Source organism: Kryptolebias marmoratus, linkage group LG9, assembly GCF_001649575.2.
Source record: "Kryptolebias marmoratus isolate JLee-2015 linkage group LG9, ASM164957v2, whole genome shotgun sequence".
In the NCBI taxonomy this organism is placed as follows: Eukaryota; Metazoa; Chordata; class Actinopteri; order Cyprinodontiformes; family Rivulidae; genus Kryptolebias; species Kryptolebias marmoratus.
The window spans coordinates 19,752,617-19,771,584 of record NC_051438.1 but is presented as its reverse complement, the minus strand read 5'-3'; the positions used below and the strand labels follow the sequence as shown (position 1 = coordinate 19,771,584).

Here is an 18,968-nt window from a genome sequence, read left to right as displayed (position 1 = left end):
GATTGAATCAATGACGCGTCGCTTTAAGCTCGAATGAAAGTAAATGGATAAGTGTCACAGAAATTGCAGAAAATCCTCAGTGAAGGTTTTTTTTTTTTTCTTATTTTTCTGTGAAGGAAGATGTGACAGACTGAGGTTTCATTCCTCACCGGGCCGAGCCGAGCTGTCAGTGGGTCAGGTGCTCTTCAGATTACACAAGAATGTCTTTATTTTGTATTCAAAAACCATCAGGTCATCAAATGAAAGGATTCAGACAAAAAAAAAAAAAAAGTAAAATGGATTTTCTGAAAGTTCATAAAATAAGACTGTTTCAGTTTAAATGTGCTGAGTCAGCAGTTCTGTCTTTAGCCGACGTGGCGTCGTCGCTGCAGGGAGGATTATCTGCAAGGTAGAAAGGAAAATGATTCGTGTTTTCATTCATATTTGCCACAGTTTTTAGTTTTGTCCTGTAACTGTTTTCCTCCTCCTCCTCCTCACCTCTCCCTTCTTCCTCCTCCACGCTCTCCTGGCTGGTCAGCGAACCCTCGGGGTCCCGAGGCGGGCCCGTCGGACTTCCCGCCCCCTCCCACAGGATGGACGAGGCGTGGTGGCCGGAGCCGAACCTCTGGCGTGGGGGGGTCTTGTGGTCGCCGGCGCTGAAGGACTGGGAGACTCCGGAGCCTCCTCGGGCCAAACCCAGCCCCCAGCCGTGACGGGAGCCCAGCTTCCGGCGGCCCCCGGACCCGGAGCGTGCAGCCGGGGTCCCGGGAGCCGAGGCGTCCGGTTCTGGTTGAGACGCACCTTTCCTCACAGGATTAGGAGAGACGGGAGCACTGAGGGGGTCTGAAATGAGAAATTATGATGAAATTTAGACAAACAACAACAGTTAGGATTATTTTTTTCGTGCCAACGTAGAAGGAGGTCCTAACTGCAGCTCAGGTGGAAGAGATGAACTAAAAGCTGCTTCTGATCATCAGGCAGCCTCACTGCCACTCAGCTGAGGGGAGAGATTAGGCACATTTTAAAGCTGCAGATTTCCTAATTAATGACCTAATGAATGAAACGGGTCAGGGAACAGGACCGGGTCAGGACGGCTGCTACAAACTGCAGCGTGTTTCCAGTCAGCCTCTCTGGCTGGGTTCACCCCGCAGCTAATGTGACCTCCATCCCCCTCCCGCTCCTGAAACGAGCCACATGTGACGTCACGCTCCACACGCTGAGCTTACAGCAGTAAATATGGACGCCATGAGGGTTGATTCTGAAGCCGCGGTCCAATCGGGGCCGACTGTCCATCCGAATGGTGAAAGATAAAAGAAGAAATGTTAACGATGACCTTTTCTTTTTGGAGCAGAGGCACGTGGGGATGAAGGGTCGGATGAAAAGCAAACCAACGTTCACACTGAAAAACATCAGATATGTATCTGATTCAGCACCGCACGCTGAAAAGACCTGGATCGGGTATGAAAAAAAAATGGACTTGTCCCGTTCACACTGCCATGAAGCCTGGAGCTGGGGTGTATTTACCTGCAGGGTTAGGAAGTGGGGTTTTTGTTTGTGCAACATTTGGAAAGAGTCCAGTTTCAAACGGCTCCATTTAAGTAATTAAAGCAGAGCTGAACTTGTGTGACGCCTGAACTTTACTTCCTGTTTCAACATAACCATTGTTTTAAAAACAGCTCTTTTTTTTGTCATACAGTTGCTCAGGTAGAGCTTATAAAACCACTCCAGAACGCCCCGTGCACGCTACCGGCTCTCACACTGCTGAAACCACCACATTTAAAGCATTAAACTCCCAAAATGAAACAACAGCACTTTTTTTTTGTACTTAAGCTACATGCTGAGTGAGAACTATTTTCAATAAATTCAGAGCTCACGGGGTGCAGGGGCTGACTTTCTTTTATCTCGTACAGCGTGGGATTTGAAGCGAGAGTTAAAAGAAAGCCGAAAACTCCAGCCCTTTGTGGGAACACGCCGACGACGGGAGCTAAAGTTTGTTCGAAAAGCGTAAAGGAGGAGAGCAGGATGGAGGATGTGATGCAGATGGGTGAACCAAACAGGGCGGCACCTCATCCAGGTTAAACCTTCGTGGTAAATGTCAATCCAGGCATATTTAATAAGAGAGGGAGGACTTTGTGGGAAATCTCTGTTTTTTCTGTTTCTCTCCCTCGTTGTGTCGAGTCATCCGTCTGCACAGCATTTCTCTCGACAAGAAAGAGAAGCAGAGAGTTTCACTGATCGGGGTTTACGTGGCTAAAAATAAAAAAAAAAAGAAAACGAAAGATTTCGGGGTAGGATCACTGTACTGCGTTGGAGGAAGAAAGAAACACGGTGACCCCCAGAAGCAGGTCTGAGATTTCAGCTCAACTCTTTGTCTCTGAATGCATCAAAAAGGAGGAAACGGAGCCTCACAAATCTCCTCCTTTCAACGCGCGGTTAGCAGCTTGGGCGAGTCGAGGCTTTTTACAAGGAGAGATTTAAAGAGATGAGAGCGGCGTCGGTGCACTTGGTAGTCATGAGCCGATCTGTATGCACGCCTGCAGCCTCGCTTGATTGCGTGAGCGTGCGAGCACCGAGAGCAGTCAGCTGACGTTTGTGCATTTGTCAGCCCGAAAGAAAAAAATAATAATAAGGGTTTGTATGCTGATCTCTGTGTGTGTGTGTGAGCTCACCAGGCTTTGGTGTGTGTGTGTCTGATGTGTATTCGCTGCTGTCGGCCAGGTTTTCCACGCTGCCCGCGGCTACGAAGAGGGCGCGTCCCTCCTTACCCCCTCCCCGGGGTTTGATTAGTTTCTTCATTCTGTCTGCAATCCAGTTAGATTTCCTGTCAGGACACAGGAGACGAGAAACCTTTTTTTAAAAAAAATCAAAATGACTCCAACTGCACAGTAATTCACATCATGTACACAAGCTGGGTTTGTTTTTTTTGTTTTTTTCTCCTAACACTGGTGGGGTGCTGAGTGTCGGGTTTGTTCCTTTGGTTCTGTTCCCGGCCTCACGGGTCAGAACCAATCTGGAAACACGTTCAATCAACGTTATGGTTCTCCCAGCAGAACCGGAACGATGAGCCTCTTCTGTCACGTTTGGCTTTTTAATCAGAGAGGATCAGAAACCAGCAGAGGCTCGGTGCTGAGGCTTTAATGGATGTGGATTAAAAACACAAAATACGGCCAACAGATACCTGCCACTTCTACTGAGCCGTCTGAGCCACTGAAGAATAAAAGGTGTCAGTGGATTATTTTGGGTTTTTATGGGTAATTAATAAAAGAAGGCTCTGATGTCAGTATAAACTTTTAGCAGAAAAGGTAAACATGTACATTAATGAACTCCCTCTGGATGAACGGATGAAACTCTTCAAACACTTCCTCATTAGTAACCAATTTAATTATAAATATTTCTATTTATTTTCATTTTGTGCTTCTAATAGGGACATTTTAATATCCACTACCAAATGTTTGAATTCCCTGAAAGTTTAATGTTTTATTAGCGCCCACAGCTATGAAAGGCGGGCGATCCTGTAATCGGTCCTGTCTGTGTTAGCAAAATATCTCGTGAAGCCCTGAACAGATTTTAATTTAGGTGATCTCTGGAGGTTCGTCTTACAGCTGATTGATATTTGGAATCTAGATGATTCAAGATGGCTGCCACAAAGATGGCTGCACAGATCTTGAGCTAAAACTTGGTGCAGCAGTAGCTTCTTTTTTTTAGTCCCCTTAATTAGATCATCTAAATAATCTAATCTTATCTACAATATATTAATATTACAACTTCTTTAATCTCAGAACCAATTAAAAAAATACAACATTTGAACTTTTCTGACAATTCCAGCCAAGACTAAACTGAATAATTCATTAGTGATAAAGGTGTAGAAATAAAAGAAGAGAGCTGACTGACTGACCTTTCTACAGGATTAAACCATACTTTTACAGTTAGCTGTAAATCCTGGGGGTTTTGTCCACTTCCTGTTTAGAGATTAAGAAAACTAAACATGATTTGTTTTAAGAACACAAAGAAACTAAGATTCTCCCACAGCTCTGAAGGTGAGGATGATGGTTGATCCAGGACTTTTATTTTCTCATTATTAGGATTTTATTAATAACAAAGCTTGAAATGAACCCCGTTTCTGTGTGTATGAAGACCAGCTCCACTCCGGTGTGTGGAGCTGGAGTTTTAGCTGTTTGGTGTCTCGTTTATCAGATCAGATTTGTAGAAATTACTTGGCTTTCCCGGCCGGAGACTGCATGCTGGGCTCGAGGACTCTGTACTGATCCATGATCTTCTCCACCAACTTCTGCTTCTCCCGACGGAGCTCGCTGAGCTTCTCCCTGAGGAAAGACGGTTATTATTATGATCATTATGATTATTATTATTATTGTTATTCTGGTGTTTGAACTGAACTCAGTGGGTTTCAGTGGCTGGCCAAAGAGCTGCATATGAAAACAACTAATTACAACAACAATGAAACAAACTATTAAAAACCACAACAGGACTAAATAAGCCACAGCTAGACAACCTCGACCAACTCAAAAATGACTATAAGTCAGTTTTACAGATACACTTGATTTAATATTTGATTTTCTATCACAAACATATTCACTTATTTTCCATTCCCGCGACACGTTTAGGGTCACACGTACAAATGACAATCGTGGGGAGAGGGACCTCCTTCGGACCTTTACCAGGACTGTTTAATGCCTTGTTTTCTCACATATAACTGGTGAAGCAAGCATCCAGCCTCCCTCCACCCCCGATCGAAGTCTAAACATTTTTTTTTGGTGTTTGAATTAGATTTTTATGCCTTAATGAGGCAGAACACCGTGTGCTCAGTCTTCCTCAAACACCTTGAATCGTAAGGATACAGACCTCGGGGTGTTTTAGCCTCAGATGTCCAGACTTTCACACCTCACCAAATAATTCAGATTAAAAAACAAAGACTGAGCACGGAAAACTACTAAATCTAACAGTTTGTTTACATACAAAACCAGTTCCGCTGAACAAATTATTACTATAAACATAACTGCAATAATTAGGAGCTCCTCAAATAATACATAGTCGTTGCTTTTTCCAGCAAGGAGAAAAGAATGATGGTGTTTATGCCTCCGCTTTGAGTTTGATGACACGAAATAAAAATAAAAATGTCTCATCAGAGCTGCTCGATATTAGTGTCTGTCACCGACGGGAGTTCATCTTTTATCTGTGACACAGTTTCCACAGCAAACACCGTCTCCGACAACAATTTAGGATTATGTGTCGCTGTCACATTAAATCTAATATCAATCTCTCCTTTCGCTTTGTTTTAGCCCCCGAATGACTTGTGGAGGAAATATTTCTGCGGTTAAATACTGCTCGGCAACAAGCCACCTCTTATTTCCCCCGAGCTCCCTACGAGTGTCCCCGACCTGCCGTTCTCCGTCCAACACACCATCACAGACGTCCTAATTGGTGCCGTTCCCCTGCCTTCGGCTCCTCCATCAGCAGATACATCCAAATCTGCCCTTTGCTTCCTTCTATCTGTATCTTTGGATTCTCTCCTGCTTCCTGCTGACGGCCTGACTTTCTGCACATTTGCTCTGCTTTTAATTCTTATACATGTATATAAAGAAGTGATTGACTCCGTTGGTCTGAAAACCGTTTCGGAAGCACGATTAGGTGCTGATCTCATATAGGCAGTGAAATCATTTAAAAGGCTTCCCAGGGTTGTATTTTATTATTTTATTTGTTTCGTTTCATCTGCAACGCAACGCGAGGAAATCCCCGGGTGGAGAAAAGCAACTCTTTCAAGAACAAAAGCTGAAAATTGAAAATAGAAAAAAAAAAAAAAAAGGGTAGAATTTCCAAATTCGGTTCATTAGACGGTAGGAGGGAAAGCAGCTCTGCATGCTCAGTATCAACTCTGAATTAATCTGCGAGGCAGTCATAAGGCCGACTGCTGAGTGCTGCTGGACTGTGAAATTGTCGTCTCGCAGACTCAGACCTTCTTTGTGCACTTTATGAAATCACACTGTTACTTTTCACATATTCTATGAGATTAGCTTCTACAGAACAGCGTTTAGATGCTTTGTTTTAGTATCCAAAAGGCTTTTTTTTTTGGTCTCGTTTTAGTGATTATTCTCAGCTAAACAAATTATCTGTTGCATGTTTGTGTGTGTGTGTTCTTGTATTCCTCATGGTATGGGGACATAAAGCCGTTTACAGTCACGTCATGGGGACTCGTTTCCTTATGGGGACCAAACTCCAGGTCCCCTTAAGGAAAACTGTTTTAAATCAATATTTGAGCTATTTGTGTGTGTGTGTGTGTGCGCACTCACTGGTACTCCCTCTGCTGTGAGTAGTGCTGGTCCCGGCGCTCCAGGCTCTGCTCCAATAAGGCCCGGTTCTCCTTCAGCAGACTCTGGTTCTGCTCTGCTAGGTGTCGGTTCTCCTCCTCCATGTTCCCCTTTAGCTGCGTCAGAAGCTGCACACACAGAAGCCCAAACATTAAGACCTCCAAGGAGCAGATCTTTGACGTCTTTAGGCAGTTCTGATGACATGAATACATTTAAGCCTTGGATAATGTTCTCAATTAACTCTGCAACAATTAGTTTGAAGGTGAAACAAGCTGAAATTATACAAAAATAGACTGAATGAGTTTCAAAATATTGCCATATCGTAAGATACTGAAATGTTAAATTACATTTTTATACTTCATCCTGTTTTACTAATACTAATAACATCTTTAACCTTTTTTTTACCTTTAGGACATTTTCTCTCACCGCCACAAAATGAACAATTAGTCACTGTATTGTTAAAATACCACCTTTTTTTGTTTTGTTGATGGAGGTGTAAAGTAGTCTATTGAACCAAACTGTCAAAACATCAATTGAAAACTTATATTTTAAAAGAAAAGCATTAAAAGCCAGAATTCATATGGTGACAGAGTTTCAAAATGACTTTCCATCCAACGCAAAGGAAAAAAAAAACTAGTTAAAAAAATACAAATTTGAGTAGATGACTGCCTTTTATTATAGCTGAACACACTTTTAAGGGCTTTTAACAAGATGCAGCCAAACATTTACTAAATATCTCTGCTAATTGCCTACATGCATGTCTGTGTCCAATTATTTAGTCCTCTTGCAGTCATTTCTGTCAAACACAGCCCCATCAGTGAGCCCTGCTGCCGTACCAGGTTAATTGCTGGATCACACAGACTCAAAGATGAGTTTTGCTTCATTTTTCCTCCTCACCAAATAATGAGAGCCAAGAAACTAAACTACCATATGTACCTACGATAACACTGTCGGCAGCAGAAAAAGCAACTCAAGTTGACAAAAATTTGATCTGAAAAGAAATAACTCTTATAACATAAAGCAAATAATATTGTAATTTGGGGCAAAGAAATAGCTGCAAGAGGTAAAACGACTTTGAGCTATTAATGTGCCATTTAAAGCAACACTTTGAGATCTTGGGGAATATTAACTTTTTTTACTAAATGTTACGTTAAACCGATAAAACACAAAAAACCACGATGCTACAGCTAGCAGCTAGTTAGCTTAGCTTCAGTAAGAAGTTAGGAGTTCAAATGTTAAAAGTGATTAATTAAAAATTAAAACTATTAAAACATTTTCTTTCAACATAACACCCATAGTTATATCAAATTAAATGTAACCTGTTAAGTTAGCTGTTGAACTTGAACGAGTTAGCAGCTAGTTAGCTTAGCCTCAGTAAAGAGATAGTACAACTAGCCTTGTTACAACAAGGATGAGTAAGAATTAAACACTATAATATTGTTTTTTTTTTATTTTTCAAAGTGATACCAATATTCACATTAAATTAGCCTGTTAAACTATCATTGTTACTTTAAGGTTTTACCCCTACATCACTTGCAGCAGCACTGCCAACAAGATCAATCTAATAGGCTTTGGGACTAAGGGCTTAAGGTAAAGCTAAGCTAGCTGTTTGCCCAAAGGCTTTGTGCTAAGCTAAGCTAACTTGATTCCAGCAAGCCATACATTTTACATATGAAGGGATGTAACTACGTTATTTACTGTAGTTGTGAAAATGTGGTGCAGTCCCCTTAAAAAAAAAAAAAACAGTCTGGTCTGTACATGTTTGATTTTCTGCACCAATTTCGAGCCTTTTTGTGACTAAAACCTGCTCATTTGATTTACCAAATGCCTTTTAGCGGTCCTTTTTACGGCGCCAGGTGACTGAGAAGTGGTTTCATGAGCTGCTGGATCAAGCAGCTGAACAACACATCTGCTAGTTGACTTCTTAAACCTTTTACAGAAAGTCAATTTCCATCTGTTTCATCCTCTGAACATGTGTTTAACATGTTTTTAGTGCTCAGTGCTTTTCTGGCAGTATTATACAGAGGGCTAAAGCTTTTTTAATGGCAGAAATGCCTCTACTCCTTCAGAGCTACTTAGTATTCATTTTCTGTTTGGGAAAAATACATCATTTCTGTATGATATGTCAAGCTGAAAATGGTTTTTATATCACGGATTAGCGATCAGCCAGCCACTGCTTCCCACTTATGATTTTATAGCTTTTTCTTCCTGACTTATCTATATGAAATACCCTCTCAAACCTGCAACAAATTCCCCATTAAATTTATCCAAATTGCCAAATAATGCTTCAGATAATTCTGTTTATTTTGCAGTTGCTTAATGCATCTTAAATCTCGTTTTGCCCTGCCTGCCGCTGGTTATAAAACACCTGCGCGTGTCCTCGGGATGTGGCTGCGGTTCTGTGAGTTCGGCGGTTTGGATCTTGTTACCTGGTACTGACTGGTGAGGCGAGCGTTGCTGAGGTCCAGACTCTGATTGGTTTCCCTCAGGCCGCTGAGCTCCCCCTCCAGTCGAGTCCGCTCCAGCTGGGAGGCGCTCAGCTCTGCCTTCAGCACGGAGCCCTGAGCCAGCAGCTCCGCCTGCGAGGCCAGCCAGTCCTTCTGCTGAGCCTGCAGCCTGCAGCGCCAACACACACACACACACACACACACACACACACCGCACCGTCACTGCGCCGCCTTCAAGAGCTTCAGTCACCGTCTGCTAAGTGCTCTCGAGCCGAAGCTCAAACCGTAATTATCAGAAAATGCTGCAAATCCTCGCAAAACTAGACAACAACTAACAGATAAATCTGACAACATCTTGAGAAGAGAGCGCATTAATGAGTCGCTGAGTGTTTATGAAACGAACGCAATCATCTCTGTTTCTTTTGAAAGGAAGTAAAGATCAGGAATAAATATCTGGGCAATATTTGATTCTTTAAGGAGGATTAAAAAAAGGATTTCAGATCAACATTTCTTTTATGGGAAGTCTGAACGCATCACACTGTTGCTCCCAGAGTTGTGCTTCTGTCCACCTACTGAGCATTCACTCACTTTCAGCTGTTTTACAAACTCAGGAGGGAAACGTTTGATTCTTCAATTCTAATGTTTTTAGCAGTCGGAGCCTCTTTGACGTCTGACTCAGAACAGCTGCTATACAGAGGCTTTTAAAGGTCTCTTTTTAAACTGAAATACCTGCTTTCTGTCACCAGAAATAATCCTGTGAGCGCAGAGAGGGTGAACCAAAACAGTAAAGTTGGAGTTCTTTTTTTTTTTCGTTTTTTAAATAAGTAAATCAAAATAAAGCCAGCCTTGGGTTGATATTAGAGGATCTACAACTTTTAGCCTTTCTGTGTTTTCTTTACATTTTAGCTGCTTGTTCTTTGTACTTCAGGCTACAGTAGGTCGGCTTTAAAACAAAGTTTTTACTTCTTTTTTTATGTCGGTGGGTCTTAATCTGCAAGTTTCCAAAAAATCACAGGAAAGCGCAAAATGTTCCATTCCATAGAGGCTGTCGAATTCCATTTGCAAATATATAATTCCATATTTACTGGATAATTCCAAGTGTGTTTCAGGAGAAAACCCATCCAGCTCCACACAGAGGTGTGCTGGTTCTGGGTTTGATCATTTGGCTTTAATTAGGTTTGGGTTTTTTGAAGCTTGTGTGTTTCAGAACCATGGTACTCTAACCTTTGTGCACCTTCAGCTGATTTGACCACTTTCTTCAAGTTTAAAACCACAATTTAGCACAACTGAAACTCAGAAGTCTGACGCTCTCGGCGCTGCGTCTTCAGGACTCGGAGCATCACAGATTATTTTACAGTTTTTAGGTGCAATAAGAGCACATTTACACGAAACTCAGAGCGAACTGGAGCACGAGGCTGAGAAAAAAAATCTCCAACATTGTGATGAAGCTACTTTTTTTTTTTTTTTTTACTGCGTACAGCGTAATTGGGTCGCTCTGGGTGTGCATATTTACACACCGATTTGTGCATTTATTTTCTTGGCGCGGGAGCACGATTTGGGAGGAAATGAAGCTTTGATTTACTGGCGTCGACGCGCACTTATCGGAGGATTTACGAGAGGCTGGAACTCGCTGCCCTTCCAGCCTCTCGGATGCGGGGTGAGGGGGAAAGCCTCGCTCACCTTCGAGCCGATTCAGCGCCGAAGGAAAATATTTTCCAGAAAAACGCAAAGAAAAAATTCTGGACCCTAAAAGTTTTCGGGTTGTGAAAGGACAGGCTGGTGCAGCCGGACGGGTGGAACCTAATTTCCCAGCTTACTCTCCTGTTTAGCTCCACATCCTGAGGGACAAAACATCACATCTGATTGTTAAACTGCCTGTGGAGGAATGAAAAGGCTGAACTATATGTGAATAAAAAGGGATTAATCACATATAATTAACCATCTGTATGTTCATTTTCAAGAGGAGCTATTACTTGACATAGATCCATTAGGCTATAATGTACATTCATGCACATTTCTATATAAGACTGTATTTCTGGTCTGATGGGTTCGGTTGTCATCCTGGCAGCCTGTCATTAGCAGCCAGTAATCAATTGCACCATCATGATGATAGCTGATTAATTAATTACAGTACACGAGCTTCTTATGATGATGATCATTATCATCATAGACCCATCCACCTCAAGAGGAACTATAATCAGAAGTGCTCATTTTAGGAAGCCTGCTTTAAAACATTGAGCACATCATGCATTCTTTCATGCATGATGGTTTCTGCATTCACAAGTTGTGGTTTTATTTTTATTTTTTTATGTTTTACGGAGCGAAGCCTTTTTATTCCCTTACTCAAGCCAAAGGTCTGCAATCAGGGACCAAAAAGCATCCAGTGTATTATTTAGCACATCTGCATTCGAATGGATTCCTGCGCCGCTCGCCGTGCTTCATATAGAGCCATTACCGCTGCGGCGCCCTGCATTCGAAATGAACACGAGTGGTGTGAAAGAGCTGATGGGATCTCTTGGATGTGACGCTGAAGGAGCTGTCTGGATTAGTTACCGCTCGCCGTCTTCTTTCAGCCTCTCCAGCTCTCGCTCCCTCTCGAGCCGGCCCTGGGCCTCGTCTTCCATCTTCTGCCTCTCCATCTTTAGCTCTCGCTCTCTTTCCTCCAGCTGGGTTTGACTGGCCATGAGCTCCTTGTACCTTGAAGACGCAAACAGAATAATCAGACCAGGCTGGTGGATTTTTTTCCCTTTGTTCTTGTGTATACATGGAGTTTAAAAGAAAGAAAAGTACTATAAGCGATTTGAAAAGAAGGATTTTCGGGGGTTTTTTCTTCTTCAGCTGAACCCCCCTCAGTCTGGGAGCATACCTGGCTTCCAGCTCCCTGTGCTGAGCCTCCAGGCTTCGGTAGTTGCTCCTCAGCTGGGAGTGTTTCTCCAGCAGCTCCTCCAGCTCCACCTCCTGCTGCTGCTGCAGCGCCGTCAGCCGCTCGTGGTCGCGCCTCAGCGCCTCCGTCCGGGCCGCCGACTCCTCGCGCTCCCGCGCCCACACCTTTGACTCGGCCTCCAGGGCGGCGCTCCGGGCCTCGCTCTGGCTGCAGCGGGCCAGCGCTGCTGCATGCTGGGAGCTCAGGGTTGCCTGCTCCACCTGAAAGCGCACGCACCAGGTGTAAGGAGTACAGCGTGGACAAAGTGTTGAAGCTTGTAAGAGAACATCCACACAAAGAGCTGAATTATTTGCGGGGTTTTTCTGCACATATTGACGTTCGGAGTAATCTCTTGGCAGATTTCACTGAACTCGCACAAACAATTGAAATCTCAGTGTCGGAGTCAACACCCACCCCCCGCCGACCATTTGCCTCGAAGCCTCGTGCTTCTGACGGAAGATCGGTCCGTCTTCAACAAGACGTGAGCTCAGATCAAAGCGGGATCTGTTTAACTTTGTGGGTCTCTGAATTAATGATCGTACACGTTTCAATATTTAATGAAGCAGGAGTAAAATCTGTAATTAATGTACAACAGAAAACACTCCTTCTGCCTCCACTGGTCCTTTTATGTAACCACTTGCATGATGAATACTTAAAGCCGCATTTCAGGTCTTTTGATGTGGGCTTCTGTAGAAATAACATCTTACCTGTTGCAGATGGCTCTGTGAGCGTCCTTAGTTTGGAGAAATAATGTTCGATTCTGATCAATTTATAGCATTTTTTGCTAACTTTATTACGCAGACCTTTACACTGCTGTCAGTTTTGTGTGATATAGTTATTTACACAGAAATCTATGGATATTTGCGAGCACAAAAAGCAGTAGCAGCTAGCTGTAGCACTTTTTTGCACAACTAGCAGGAATGTCATAATATTTCTGCTGATAAAACCATGTAATAATTTAATCTGGTTCTCTTAGACCATGTTTTAAGGCACGCAGAACGCCACATTTGGGCTCAGCCCTGCACAGACTAGCCATTAGCTCGTTTGTCCAATCAGAAATAAACTCAATTAAGAGCTACCTACAACAGGTAAGACTGTTCGTAAACCTTTCACAGAACCCCAAAAACTTTCAAATACCCCTCTAAGTGTCAAATTATATCATAAAAATACAAAAATACACAGTGTGCTTTGATGTCAGCATCCGCTCACCTGTAGCTGAGTGTTGAGAGTTTGGAGTTTAGTGCAGGAGTCCTGCAAGCTGAGGGAGTGCCGGCGCAGAGCCTCCAGCTGCTCCTTGAGGTGCTCGCACGTCTCCTGGGACTGAGACAAGCGCATCTGCAAAGCCTCGTGTCCTGCCACCGCCACGGCTCTCTGGGGGGGACAGGATAAAGACGTTCTTGAGGTTTAACGGAGACAGAAACACACACCGAGCTGTGGAAGACGGCAGCTGCTGCCTCTGCCACGAAACTCTAAAAACATCCGCGTCGTTTAAATTAGGACCAAATCAGCTCCTGACCTTTGAAATTACTCTCAATCACGTAGGACTTTGAAATGTACGCGACCTTTATACGAAGCTAAAAGTAGCGCCTTTGCGACTGTAAATGCCTCAAATATTTTTTCAGACTTCAGTAAATGAACTCTTACAAAAATACTCTGATTACTGGCGCAGGCACTGGTTGATTAGCCGATGCGGGAGTTAAAGCAGAAACGAGCAGATTACGTTCAGAAGCAGCGCAGAAGATAGAAGAACTGGTGTGTAAAACTAAATAAAACTCAAGCTCCCGCCACGCAGAGGGATTTTATTTTTTGCGTGCGCTGGCAGGGCGGCAACACGTGTGAGACGTCAGGAGAGTTATTTTAACCTCACATTTTTTCAAGTTTGACACCAGCACAACGCTGACTCAGGCAAACGCTGATTATTTCTATTTTTGTCCGCAGCGCTTTATGAATATTATTATTTTTCCTGCTTATTCACAATATATTAATGTCACAATGTGCTTTGCTTAAAAAAAAAGGGAGATTATTCTGGTGTTTTAAAACTAATTGATGCCTCCAGAGATGGGCTGTGAGACTACAACCAGTGGGTTTGCAGCTTTGAATAACGCCGTCATTTTAAAGATGTTTACCTTCCCCAAAAAATCAGAAATCAACCAAGACTGACCAACAACCAGGAGAGTAAAACTAAATAAAACACACACTGAGAGGCTTTTCTTCTTATTAAATTAACTAACCAGGGATGTTTTCATGGGGTTTGCGTTTCTTTATGGAAAAAACAAACAATTAGATTTTATTAAATGATGGCATGAGGCTTTTTGTATTTGCTTTAAATCCCAGAAATCCTGAACATCTTCTGCAACGTTAGGCTCCTCCAGCAGGGAGATGGATGCTTGGAGTTAGAAAAGCTGAATTGTTCCTCGTTAAACTTTACTTACAGCTCAGAAATGACAAGAAACTGTTGACGTTAAACTAAAGTTTCTGGAAGGAATGCATATCACCCGCCAACTTGCAAGGCGAAGTTTCAAGCAAAGATCTTATACGAGCTGTTAGCACTCAGGCTATGTGAGGGGGATGACTCTCAGCTACTACCAGACCAGATTTTAACTCAGTATCTGTAAAACTGACGACTTGTTGCCCTTTTTGTGTTTATCAAAGTGGCTGTGGTGCCCATCTTGATTCAAGTTGACTCCAAAAAGTTAATCAGTTGTAGATCTACACCCGATGTTTACTTTCTGAGAGTTTCGTTAAAATCTGCCCAGTGGTTCATGAGATATTTTGCTAACAGACAAACAGGGCCGACTCCGACAGAGTCAGAATTTTGAACAAAGCTCTTATACGATCTTTGAGTGCTTGGAGCACGTGTCGAAGACGACCTCTGGCTTCTACCACACCAAACTTTACCTCAATATCTCTAGAAGTCCACCAGTTACAGACATTTTTGTGTCTGCTGAGGTCAGATAGCTGTGGCGGCCATCTTGAATCAGGTTGACTCTAACTTTAAATCAGCTGTAGAGCTGCCTGTAATGTTTACTCTCTGGAAGATCCGTTAAAATCCGTCCGATGGTTCAGGAGATATTTTGCAAACAGACAGACGGAGGAAAAACACACACACCGACCGTTACATTATCGCCCACATTTATGTGGCCGTTAAAGGCTTCAGCTGGAAATAAACAGTTTGAGGCCCATTAAGTTTCAATCTAATCCCAGTAAACTCAAATCTACAGCATCATGTGTAGTTTTGACCCTCGGTGGGTTTGGCTGCAGCAGGACTTAAAGCCTGAAGCTGTTTGTGTCGCTTCAGCCGCCCCAACGTCACACTTCGGCAGCGCCGACGCAAACGGGCCGAGAGGCGCGCTGGATGGGGTCCGTGACCTCGGCGATGATGTGGCGGGAGGCCGGCGGCAGAGATAAGGACGGCGAACGGCAGCCGAGGTGACATTTGAGAAGCGACGAGGAGATAAAACAGGAGTTCCGGAAATAAAACCTCCACACTCGGGGGAAGTGGCCTCGTGTGAGCCGATCCCCGGAGCAACAGTTTCCACACACACACACACACACACACACCTCCTTCTCCAGCTCCATCACCCTCTCACTCAGCTCCCTCTCCGGCTCTCCATGGGTGGAACGGCGGGGGGCGGCGCAGGGGCCTCCGTCTTCTCCGGCGTCTGGACTTTCATCCGGACGTGGCGATTCCGAACTCTGGCTGAGGAGAGATTCGCTGGTTTTGAGCCTCAGCGAGAGCGCCTCCGCCTTCACCTGCCACTGCCTCAGCGAATCCGTCGCCGCCTTCAGCTCGTCTCCGGACCTCTGCAGTTTCCGGTTCAGACGCTCGACTTCGGCGGCCAGTTTCTGAGAGCGCGCCTGCTCGCCGGATAGATCCTGGGGAATAACGGGGGAAACACGTTTAAAGAATAAAAGCCTGGGGAAAAAAAGCGAAACACAGTGACTCAAAAATAAAAAAAAAACTATTTGAACTCCTCTTTTCATCTGCCTTCCTTTTTGGGGATAATTAGCTTCTGCTCGGCCCGTTCACCGTAGCAGACTTTCCGCTAACTCACCTGAGCCTCCATCGTTTCCTCGACTCAAATATTTACAACTTCTACAAAGAAGAAAAAGGGTCTTTTTTTTTTCTTTCATTCTCACAGCTGCGCTCCGCTCGGCCCAGAACAGAGAACTGAAGATCCAAAGCAGGCTGCTGGCTTACTTAGCAAGAAAACTTTTAATTGGCTTGATTACAATTACAAATTCGCCAAAATCTGGCCGCATCAAACTGGGTTTTAACTGGCTTAAAATGAATATATGGGACTGGATCTGAACTGGAATTGTTTCTTTCCTTCGTGAGCTGCTCCGAGATGACTCCTGTCGCACATTTACACGATACAAACAAAACAGAGCCGAGTTATTTTCGCTCCATTACCACTAGATTAGTCATTTAAATCGGCTTCAATAAGAACTAAAAGCATCGTGCCAGGGCTGACACAGAAAGGAGAGGCACAGATAGGCGTTCCGACGCACAAATATCCCTCTGCCTTTCTGACAATGCCACGGCGACGCCTGCAGCAACACTTCGGGCGCCTTTTAAAAAATAACCTGCTTATCAAATATTCATGATTCTCTGGCAAGCTGGAAAAATGAAGCGAAGGGCCTGGATTGTACGAGGCGCTCGGTAAATACTCATCAGCGTTAAAACAAGGACTCAAACATCTGTTGGTTTCCTGTAGAAAGAAGCCCTCAGCTCATCCTTTGGACATCCTGTTGTTGTCTGCTGCACTTTGGGGTAAGGTTTGTTCACATAAAGTATATAAATATGAAAAATAACACAATGCATTCATATCATAAGAACAAATCTGACTTAAATCTCTTTCTTTTTTTGGTTAAGAAGCTGGATTTGGGTGATTTTTACCCTCCAGTCCTTTCCTGCGGCAGTATTTAATGTTAGACACTGTCTCACACACACACACACACACACACACCTATTTATACACACACCTGAGAGAGTGAGCTAATCTTGGCCTGAGCCTCTGCACACTGCTCCTGCAGCTGCTGCTTAACCTCCTCCATGCTGCTTAATCGAGTGCCGAGCTGCTTCTCCAGGTCCTGCAGCCGAGTGCACAGCTCCTTCGACTCAGAAAGCTGCTGACACACACGCCTACACACAGACACACACACACCGGCAGGAGCAGAAACACGGGTCAGGCAAAGGTTGATTGAAGGTAGACTTGACATTACAGATAAATTCACGGCACAAGCAGGAGTTTCTCTCTGACGCCTTGTAAAGTTAATTGCGTGATCAAGGTTAAATGGTAGAGCAGCAGTGTGTGTGTGTGTGTGTACCTGTGCTCAGCATCCAGAGCGCAGGCCCTCTGGTTACTGTGCTCCAGGGCCAAGTTGGTGCTCTCCAGCTGCTGCCGGAGCCGCGCCGCCTCCCTCTCCCTCTGCCGCCCCTCCTTGCGCTGGCCGTCCAGCTCCGCCTGGCAGCTCTCCTTCTCCTGCTCCAGCCGCGACGCCTCCAGCAGTGCCTGGTCCCGCGCTCGGACCAGAGCCCCGGACTCCAGGGCGCCCTCGCGGAGCTCGGCCTCCAGCTGCTCCTCCCGCCGGCGGGACGTCTCCAGGCTGCGGCCCTGACGCTCCAGCTCCGCCTTCAGGCTCTGGATGGCGAGCTCCAACTGGTCGCTCTGGCAGAGGAGGAGAGAGCTGCTTTTATGGAATCATTTTAAAACAGCTATAAGCACGTTTCTTCAGGACGTCAGCTTCCATTAATGACAAATAAATAAAAAAAGGAAAGTCGTGTTTCTAGTAAAGACAGAACACTGATAGAGAATCATCAGCTCATACATATATACATTAAGAAACAACTTTAATGAACAAAAATATATTAAAAAAAAGGCTCATAATGAAGCTTTTACCTTATTATATATTTGAGCTGTTTTATTTTAATAAAGTTGGGATTAATTAATTATTAATTTTTATTGGTAAAAATTATTTTTTGATGTTTTGGTATTTTAATGAGTCGGATGTGTTTGAATTCATCAGATAAATTTAGTACAACAAGAATAAATGTTGTTGGAAGAGGGGTTAATAAATGTTCGGATGCAGCACAAAAAAGACGGAATTCCCTTTTTTTCTGGAACGAATCAGGAAGGAAAACCTCGACAGCGATGACATTCACAAACCTCCTTTATGATTTCCCTTTAATGCTGACTAAGAAGTGCTCTTTTCCTTAACTGGCCATTTTTTCCCCACGTTTTAAACATTTACTGCAGATAACTCGTTAAACGGCGTTTCTCCTCCTAAGGACACGATGGGATTTTTTAAAATTAAAACTCAATTTAAGGAAATCCACTTAAAAACCTTAACTAGAGCTCTTTTACAAGTAAATTAGTTTCTCAATTTATACATAAATGTAAAATAATAATGCAATAATATGTTAAACAGAAACTTTTCTCCTGATGAAAACTATAAAACAATTAGCTTCCAAAAATATGGGAAGAAATATGGTTGTTAAATGAAACTCCTTCGTAGTTTTTTTGTATACTTTGCACCTTTACAGTCATCCTTGAAGCACATATTTGCCACAGACGTGTGTATATAAAGGTTTTAAACCTCTAATTTGCTTAAATTTTCCTCCCAAGAAGCCGGACTTTCCTGTTATCTTTAAATAGTCCTGATTGATAATTCTTCCAAGTTTTCTGACAATTGTACAGTTTTTCGTTGGACTTTGGCCACTTCTTCACTCGTTTTCTGACGGCAGATTCTGCTTCAAAACTAAAAAAAAAACTGGGACAAGCAGAAGACAAAACAATAACTAGAGCAGATGAAGAGTAAAGACCTGACACAGGACCTCAGAGATGCATCATCCTTCATCTGATCACCTGCTGCTCCAACCTTTCAGCTAACAGCTCTTTGAGAATCACCTTCTTGCTGCTAAAATACTGTTTTACGTGTCAAACTGTGTTAGCTTTGGCATTTTTCAGACTTTCGGCTGCAGAAATGGGGCTGAGTAGTGTCTTTGTGACAGGCTGCCTGTAACAAAGTGCCAACAGATCCAGTCTGAACTCAGTTAAGTGCGTGTGTGTCGACACAGCGCTCGTTTAGGAGCCTTTTTGTGTCTGATTGCTTCATAGATCATTTATCAGTTAAGTGGCTTAATAAACAAACAAATCCCTCCAGAAACCGTCATGTACGGGACTGAAAACGGGAGGAGACTCTGAAACGACCTTCAGAAAGCCTGAAGGAGCAGATTACAGGACAGTCTGGCTGCCAGGAATAAGGGACGGCCCGGGACGTTCGTGTCGTTCT

The 18,968-nt window shown here is 43.6% G+C and overlaps 1 protein-coding gene across 2 annotated transcripts in view; it reads right to left on the bottom strand.

The window, feature by feature from the left end:
* Window positions 1-179: 179 nt before the first annotated feature.
* ccdc88b (coiled-coil domain containing 88B) overlaps window positions 180-18,968 on the bottom strand; it is a 45,810-nt gene continuing 27,021 nt past the window's right edge. For both annotated transcript variants that reach the window (XM_025004141.2, XM_037977504.1), the window contains 12 exons: window positions 17,004-17,344; window positions 16,659-16,818; window positions 15,234-15,548; window positions 12,882-13,043; window positions 11,616-11,893; window positions 11,303-11,446; window positions 8,732-8,918; window positions 6,285-6,430; window positions 4,194-4,301; window positions 2,649-2,800; window positions 478-822; window positions 180-381 (listed from right to left, as the gene is read on the bottom strand). In XM_025004141.2, the coding sequence (XP_024859909.1) occupies window positions 311-381; window positions 478-822; window positions 2,649-2,800; window positions 4,194-4,301; window positions 6,285-6,430; window positions 8,732-8,918; window positions 11,303-11,446; window positions 11,616-11,893; window positions 12,882-13,043; window positions 15,234-15,548; window positions 16,659-16,818; window positions 17,004-17,344 (2,409 nt within the window). In that variant the 3' untranslated portion in view covers window positions 180-310. The remainder of the gene's footprint in view (window positions 382-477; window positions 823-2,648; window positions 2,801-4,193; window positions 4,302-6,284; window positions 6,431-8,731; window positions 8,919-11,302; window positions 11,447-11,615; window positions 11,894-12,881; window positions 13,044-15,233; window positions 15,549-16,658; window positions 16,819-17,003; window positions 17,345-18,968) is intronic.